Source organism: Cyprinus carpio, chromosome B3 (genome assembly GCF_018340385.1).
Source record: "Cyprinus carpio isolate SPL01 chromosome B3, ASM1834038v1, whole genome shotgun sequence".
Taxonomy (NCBI): Eukaryota; Metazoa; Chordata; class Actinopteri; order Cypriniformes; family Cyprinidae; genus Cyprinus; species Cyprinus carpio.
Genome location: NC_056599.1, coordinates 1,631,696 through 1,640,616, shown reverse-complemented (window position 1 = coordinate 1,640,616; position 8,921 = coordinate 1,631,696). Strand labels below are relative to the sequence as shown.

Here is an 8,921-nt window from a genome sequence, read left to right as displayed (position 1 = left end):
GTCTATGGTTTTAACCCATTAATAATATAAGTGTAACTAATAGTGTTAATACGAGAAGTCAGTTCTGAGCTTCTGCTCATCATGCAGGCATGCATCACTGAGACGAAAGAAGATGGAAAACACCACAAATATTCCTGAAACTCAAGACGTTTAATGAGAAAGCCCATAAAACAAGTTTGATTTACATTTTTACTCACACATAGCAGGTTTCACAAGCGTTTTTCTTCATCAAACTTTTTTTCTAACCTTCAAGACATTTAATCTTACTAGGACGTACATAAACCTCAATTACACAGCTGAGTTAAATTAAATAAACCCAAACACCCCAAAAAAAAAAAAAAAAAAAAAAAAAAAAAAAAAAACACACCCTAAAATGTTCAGATCATTGGAGCTTAAAGACATTCATCTAGTGTTTCAAAGGCACAGAAGAGTAAAACCACAGACAACTCAACTTCAGGTCCCGTTCATTTGAAATGTTCTGAAACAGAGTGCAAAGACTCGAAAAAAAGAATGTTTGATTAAAAGTTTAAATTCTGTCACCATAGTAACCAAACGTAACATTCTATTCTGAAGTATGTAACACGGCAACCAGTGATTCCGTTTCTGTCTGACCAGTGATTTGAAAGTGTAGTTTATAAATATAGAAATTTAATATTAAATATCATTTATAAATATGTAATATATACTGCTGTTATTCATATTATTTATCAATCATCTTGCACTGAACATACTCTCTCATCTGTATTCTTTCTGTCACAATGAGATACTTTCCCTTCACTGATTGATTTATAATTTCATCTGATAATTGACTCGTTCGTTCATCCGTTCGCTCACTCACTCGTCGTCGACGAGTTTCTCGGCTCCGTTCTCAAACTGTAGAGCGTCTTCCTCTCTTCCTCTGCTCGTCTCTTCCTCCTCCTCGTCCTCGTATGAGAGTCTCTGTCCGCTGTAGTTGATCATGGTTCGGGACAGATCCACCTCGATGGGGAACACGTCGGCCTCTTTCAGCACGGCGTAGCAGTCGTCGTAATAGCGCGACATCCCTGAGACGAAGCGCTGCAGCTGGAACACGATATCCTGGACTGAAGGGAGAATGGAAAGGGTTAAACCGCTGTAAAACAGATCATGTGATGCTTTCTGATGCGTTTCTTCTCAACTGAACAAACCATGTTTCTGGTCCAGGAGTTCGATTTTCTCCAGAACGTCTTTGCGCATCTTGGCGAATCGAGCGCGAGCCTCCTGTCGACAGCGAAGAATCAAGCGGTATTCGTAGTTACCGGTGCTGACGCGGTACAACGGGTCTCCTAACGCCTGAAACACACAAACACAGAGGGTTAAATAAGCAAGCAAGCATATCTTATTATTACTACTTTTTTAATCACTCATTATCACATAATTAACATTAATATATATATAGTAAAACCTGGTTTTAGTTAGTATACAACAATACATACTAAACATGTTATATGGAATATTACGCAATATGCATTTATGTATAGAAGGGTTGCAGCATTTTAACTTTTATACTTTCTGTATAATCATTTGCACATGATTTACAGTAAAAAAAAAAAAAAAAAAAAAAATTGGTCTCAGGGTCAAATACCTGTATCAGGGTCAAAGTTCAACACTGAAACAGATCCTCCACCTCCAAAACACTCATTACTATCAGTAAACAGGTTAAGGAGGTTTAATCAGTAACAGTGTATTAAAAGTCAAATGACCTTGAGCTGATTTCTCTGGTGATTTAGACAGTTGGACTATTGGTTAGTTAATGAGTAAATGATGAGTGGAGAGACTGAGTGAACTTACGATGCAGCTGTACTCTTCATCATCCATCTCCTTCACCTTTAGACAGTACGACTGGATAAACAAACACACATCAATCAACTTCAACATAAACGCTCTCAAAATCCCCCTGTTAATGTAATCTCAATTCAGTAGACAAGGATGAGTGAATCTTCTGGCCTATCTCATACCAGGTACTCAAACTTGACGTCCAGGTATTTGCGGATGGTGAGTTTGGTGTCAGGAATTGCTTTGTGCAGATACGTGTTCAGATCATGCAGCATCTGACAGACAAACAGACAGCATTCTATTATTTATTAGATTTGTCTCATTATATGATCTTTACACAAGGGTTCACACTGTTTTCAACTGTTCTCCACCATAAATAATGTTTCTTATGCATGTTTCAGTTACTCTACATTCTAAACACTGTATAGATCAGGGATTTCTGGACGTTCTCATCAGCCAAAACACTTTGAGCTAAAATAATCATTTTTAAGTGCCCCTGAGATTTTAAGTTAATATCTTAAGTTAAATATATCATTTAACAACAAATTTGTCTGTCTGTCTCTCTGACAACAGTTAATGGTCACATACAGTTAAACATAACTTTTAGTAAACATTTTTTATTTATTTTTTGCTTATTGTAATGTTTTTATTTAGGTTACTTTTAGTTGTTTCACATCATAGTAGTGCTGTCAAACGATTAATCACGATTAATCCCTAAATCGCTTTTAAAATAAAAGTTTTTGTTTACATAATATATGTATGTGTACTGTCTGTGTATATTTATTATGTGTATATATGTAAATACAGACACATACAGTATATATTATTTTGAAAATATTTACATGTATACATTTATATTCATATAATTGATATTATATATAAATACATTTAATGTATAAACAATATGTTTTTCTTAAATATATACATGCACATGTGTGTATTTATATATACATAATAAATATACACAGTATACACACATATTACGTAAACAAAAACATTTATTTCGGATGCGATTAATCGCGATTAATCGTTTGACAGCACTACATCATATATGTTATATTTAATTTCTGCATGTCACAGTTACTCTACACAGTTAATCTCATCGTAAGAATGCAAACTCGTTCAGATCTGCTGTCTTACGGGTTTGATGGTCTTCAGCAGCTGGATGCCGAACTTCTCCATGTTTCGATGAGCTTCAGCAAACTTCACGAAGGCTTCACTGGCGGCGGCCTGCGGCTCACGGACACCGATGACGGAAAACACGTCGCCAAACGCTGAAAGAGAAAAACAAACATTTTAACACACATCTGATGCTTTTATGGAGTGTTTTGTTGGTCAGAGCTTGCATTATTCTACCAAACAGCCTGATGTTATTAGTGTGTGTGTGTGTAACTAGACTCTCAAAAGGGATGTTTTACCAGTCTATTCTGAAAACAAACCAGGTTTTTTGTCAATAAAATGAACTTTCAGCAGGAGAAACTCTTTATAGCAGCCTATACCGAATCATATGATGAATAAAGATGAAATCTACTGTACCTCTGTGAGTCTGCGAGAGCTCATAGAAAGCTCTCAACAGTCTCTTCGTGTGCTCCATCAGTCCTAAACACACACAAACACAGATTATGTCCAGAGTAAACTCTCTCAGTCACTGGTTTAATGCAGTAACAGTACGAATGAATCACCTTTATAAAGTTCAGCGGTTTTCTCCAGCTCCTCCAGCCTCTTCACCAGACCATCTACAACACAAACACACACACGCTTGATTTCTCATGACACACACATTACATCCACACATCAAGCACAGATTGCGTCATGCAACAGAACTTGTTCTCATTAGTGCAAGGTGAAAAAATAATTCATAGTGCTGTATTTCTGAGTACTGTAGTTGTTTAGCATTAGTGGTTAAACAGAGGATATGATCTGACCGTTGCACAGAATGGCTCTGCTGAGTCCCAGAGCGTCTGCGGTTCCTGAACTCATGTTCTCCACCAGACGATGCTTCACCTTCTTCAGCACTGACACACACAAACACACACACACACACGAGCTACTTCATCAGAGAGAAACACACTTCTGCATCCCTTCAAACACACAAAGCTGGCACAGTTTGGTCATTTTTACCAATATCCAGAGATTTGCCCTGCTTCGGGTCAGCCTGCAGTTTGTTATACTGGATCACGACTTCACCCTGCAGATCACAAACACATTCATCCTTACTATAAACCTTTCAGTTACAAAACAATTACCAGTCTAGATCATGTGATCTTTACACAAACAAGCATCTGAGATAAGATATTATTCACTTTGACGATATATCAGTCACAGTATTATTTCAGAGTCATGTTGATATACAGATAATGTCACTCTTGTGATGTTTGACTTCAGTTCAGACTGTCATATGAAATTATTCATATTAAAGACCTACATTTAACACTGTAAAACTCAAAGGAAAGTAGAAATTCACTAAATTAACATGCAATATGTTTTAAGTGCAACAAACGAAAGATAAACAAATGTAATACTTAACAATACTGTTAAGCATTATAGTTTGATCTTTCCTTTTTCCTTTTCTAAATGTCGAATTTGAATCAATCAAGTTGACAAAATTGCAGCTTTAAGTCAATCAAAATGTAAAAATGATAACAGTTTCAACTACATCACGACAAAATCTGAAGAAATTTCCAAAGATAGAATGATTGAACTGATATCGACTGATTACTTAAAAATTTAAACACTGTTATGCGTCAATAATCGCTTAAAATCATGTCAAATAAGTGCAGAGTTGTGTGATTGTTGTTGTTAAAATCGTCTGCTAATATAAACTCTTCTTTCATCCAGCTCTAACCTGCTCAACGTGACTATAAAGACATCAGAAACATTAACATTACAAAACTTTGAATCAGTGAAAATCGCTATAGGAATAAACTGTTTTAGATGTTGTACCTGCACTGCTTGGATCATCTTGGCCACCTCTACTTTAGTCTTTCCTTTCACCGGTTTGCCGTTGACTCCTGTGATCTCATCGCCGGCGGCCAGAGTGCCGTCCAGAGTGGCCGGGGTGTTATCAAACACCTGAGCACACAAAAATCACCTCAAATGAGCTTCAGTTAATAAAAGGAGTAATGGAAAGAGTATTTCATGATAGACTGAAGCCTTTTCCTGAACACTTTAACATGAGAACCGGATGCTGGGTATCATTCACTAAATATGCACACGCCAAATTTGTGTGTATGAACATTTTTAAGATTCTCAACTCTTCAGAAACTTTCCTACTGAAATGCACTCTAAATGTATGCAACGATATAAACCACACAAATAAAAATCAGATGCATCTGGCCTTATAAACACAAGAAGATTCTATAGCTTTTATAAGACACAATCATCATTGAATGCGACACAGTGATTGACAGGATGATGATGATGATGATGATGGGGTGTGAGTGTTTGACCTGTACGATGTAGAGACAGGGACAGAACTGAGCTCCGCCCCCAATACTGATCCCAATCAGGTTCTGTGAGTCTTTCTTCAGAGTCACTGTTCCAGGAACTGTGGGAATCCCACTGGACACAAACACAGCACAAAATCACACACACATGACTGTCAATGAAGACACACACACTCATCTCATCACACAACGATGCCTCAATGTTCTGCTTGGATTGCTTGCTCTGCATTCTTTCTGTTAGATTCAATTTATTTCTATTGCATTTACACACTAGTGTATAACATGCAATGCTATTCAGACATTTATAAGTGTGACTGTCTATTTCCTCCCCGCTTTACAAACCTCACAGGATGTGACATCATGTAAACAAATGAATATTACCGTTCTGCTTGTTATTGATGGATGATGTTCGTGCTACTCACAGTTTGTCCTCCTCGAGCTCATAGTCCATGTCTGTGAACATTATCAGCTCTGATCGTGTTTAATGTGGATCTGACGATCAAACTCTCTTCATTCATTCATTCAGATGGTGAACTCTATTACTGAAATACAGCAGCATTAATAAAACCAACTTTAAATAATCTGTACCAACATCACACTCTGAGACATATTCACTTTTAAAGCTGCTCGTTATTATTACTGTCATTGTTATTGTTATTATTATGACTTAGCGACAGGTGTTATGCGGATTAATAACGCAGGTGTGTCTCTTACCGTTCTGTTGACGAACAGCTGAAGTGTCAAGATGCTCTTAACACGTGAACATATTAAAATAATGTTTTAGTTTTGAGTTATGAAGATAATTCGATAAACATTAAGCTGCTGCATCTGAACACCAATCTGCAGGATGTTTTTTTTTTTTCTTCTTTTTTTCTCTCTGTGACAGGAAAATCATCATAAAAAGCGCATTTCTGCCTCCTGCTGGACTGGAGTGAGACTCTCGTTCGAGAAAAAATGACTTGAAAGTTTTTTATTTGTCCAGCCAGATTAATTATAGGACGCTGGAACTTTGCCAATTATATGAAAGTAACGAACATGATCTACATTAAAAATTGTTTTAGCTTAAACTTGATTTTTGATTTTTACCCCTGTTTTGAAGTTACTGTACTCTGCTGCCTTTGCATTGTCTGCGAAAAGTGAGAAGTCACACCAAGGCAAAACGCAGTAACTTCCATATTATCAATATTTGGTTGCTGGACTTAAGGCTCAAAAATAAAGAAATTGATAACAAAATTATTTGCAGTGGATATAAATCTTTGAAAATCTTTATTTTTCTTTGTGCACTTCAAACGCTTCAAACACTTTTCATTGTGAAACCACAAATGTGGCTCTCTTTTCTGCCATCTTTTTTTGCGGGTCTAAAACTTTTGTTTGCAAGTTGAAAAGTTTTGCTTGCGAGTGAAGCTGTTTCTCAGTGGGCGGTCTCTACCCACCGGGATGAAATGCCTTTTTCTATTGGTCACTCTCGATGGAAGTCACAGGTTGACCACGCCCACTCCGTTTCCCCGGAATCCCTGCCACTGCCGCCGCAGTCTGACAGAAGAGCGAGCGAGGTTGTATCATCGAGAAACAGGTCATTTACTGGGTAAGATAACTAACGTAACATCTTAAACTCAGAGACAAGTCAACTTAATTATTCTCTCTTCTCATGCTCTCCCATCTAAATACGTAAAGTTAGCTAAGCCTGTTGTAGATTTGATTAGCCAACAGTATAGCTAGCTGCCAGAGCCCACAATATTAAAACTTCAGACAAGATTATTTTTCTCACTGGACCACTTTCATTTTCATCATGCAGACATGGTAAATGTGACAAAAATGGCATGTCTTTTTATAAATTCTGTAGATGAGGAGGCTGCATTAATTCGCAGGAAGTTACATTTACATCAGGAGAGGATTTAATTTAATTTGATTTAATTTATTTATTTTTGCCATATCCACATGCATATTTATTTGAACGGTACCATTTTTAAATGGCGTTCACTTGATAACATATGGTTGCGACCTTTAAGTAACCTAATAATTAGAATTTCCTTTAGGATTTCCAGTGTGGTTGGATGCATTGATTACACACATATTCTCTCATCCTATTTTTCTTATAATTATAGTTCAGTAATCATTCTAGCTTTAGGTCCTCTGTTGCTGTGATGCATTATGCTCATCATGTGTATTCTGTCCTCCAGGCTTGTTGTTGTTTTTCTTCTCTTATTGTTATATTACTCTTATTGTTATATAGACAATACAAGGTGATATAACACAACAGAGCTGACACAAGAATGACACATGTAACTGCGATCTGTTACAGTTACTGAAAAAAAAAAAGTTATATTAAATTAGTCACTTATGAAAATGTCAACTATTACAAAGGGGGTTACATCTGAATATTTTCACCCACACACCAAAATACAGATTTAATTACTACACTGATTCATGAAGGCTATCACTGCATAGAAACTATAGGACTCAATCGCAGGAGGAAATAGGGCTTATATTTTCCCCGTAGGGGGAAACAGGCTGGCAACTTGAAAGTGAAAGTGAAAGTGAAAGTCGTGACATTTGTCAAGTATGGTGACCCATACTCGAAATTGGTGCTCTGCATTTAACCCATCCAAGTGTACACACACAGCAGTGAGAAGTGAACACACCGTGAACACACACCCGGAGCAGTGGGCAGCTATAGATCCAGCGTGGAAGGAGAGCAACTGGGGGTTCAGTGCCTTGCTCAAGGGCACTTCAGCCATGGGTATTGAGGGTGGAAGAGAGCGCTGTTCATTCACTCCCTCCCACCTACAACTCCTGCCAGCACCGAGACTCGAACCTGCGACCTTCTGGTTACAAGTCCAAATCTCTCACCGTTAGGCCACAGCTGCTTGATTGGTTGGCAGGACAGGAACAGGCAAGGTATACACAGGAAACATTTGTCAACAAACTGGCACAGGTTTGCAAACACAAGGAGAATAAATAGGGAGCAAATGAGGAGGGTAATGAGGCAAACACAGGTGGGGCAAATGAACCAATAACCAGGTAACAAAGTGGGTGGGGTTAGACAATAGACATGAAGGACACATGGCACATGGAAACAAAACAAAAGGTCCATGTTTCAGCAGCAAAAAGTGTCAAGAGTTCAGTGCAATATTACTTCAAATATGCCACTTCATGTCCAGAACATGCTTAGTTAAGGCTGAGAAAGGAGTTCACATTCTCAAGCAACTGCTGACAGCAAGTCTGATTCTTACCTTGCTCTGTTCAATTACAAGAACCTCTCTGTTAGAGTGCGGCATGGTCCCAGATGAGATACTGATGAATCGGAAACTTTGCACTATACTGCTGTCTTGTTCAGAACAAAAAGTGAGTGTGAAAATTAAACAAAAACTCAAGCAACTGAGAGATAGACAAAAGTTCTGTATGACAGGGCTGCAAAGCATCTACAACCATTGGTAAGGGATGATGTTGTCAGAAGAAGGCCACAGTTATGCAAGAAGTAAATCCAGGACCTTATGCTATGAAAACAGATGGCAGACAAATCTACAGATGGAACAGATGTGATCTGTTAAAGACTAAAAAGAAGTGAAAGACCTGAATCTATGCAATGCTTTGTCTGATTAAACTGCATTGTCCACAACAAATGACTGCAACACTGATTCGCACATAGACACGCAAACATCAAACTGTCATACATTCACA

At 37.7% G+C, this 8,921-nt stretch overlaps 1 protein-coding gene across 2 annotated transcripts; it reads right to left on the bottom strand.

Moving 5' to 3' along the window:
* Window positions 1-129: 129 nt before the first annotated feature.
* On the bottom strand, window positions 130-6,125 carry pick1 (protein interacting with prkca 1). Of its 2 annotated transcripts, none has more exons than XM_019112623.2 (13): window positions 5,955-6,125; window positions 5,663-5,782; window positions 5,244-5,355; window positions 4,738-4,866; window positions 3,916-3,982; window positions 3,720-3,809; window positions 3,477-3,530; window positions 3,331-3,393; window positions 2,935-3,068; window positions 1,977-2,069; window positions 1,810-1,860; window positions 1,167-1,311; window positions 130-1,082 (listed from the first exon to the last, which is right to left on the bottom strand). In XM_019112623.2, the coding sequence occupies exons 2-13, from the start codon at window positions 5,701-5,703 to the stop codon at window positions 835-837; spliced, it is 1,227 nt and encodes a 408-aa protein (XP_018968168.1). In that variant the 5' UTR covers window positions 5,704-5,782; window positions 5,955-6,125; the 3' UTR covers window positions 130-834. The 2 variants fall into 2 exon arrangements, with proteins under 2 accessions (XP_018968168.1, XP_042575371.1); XM_042719437.1 differs by having other exon boundaries at window positions 5,663-5,776.
* Between the last annotated feature and the right edge of the window lie 2,796 nt (window positions 6,126-8,921).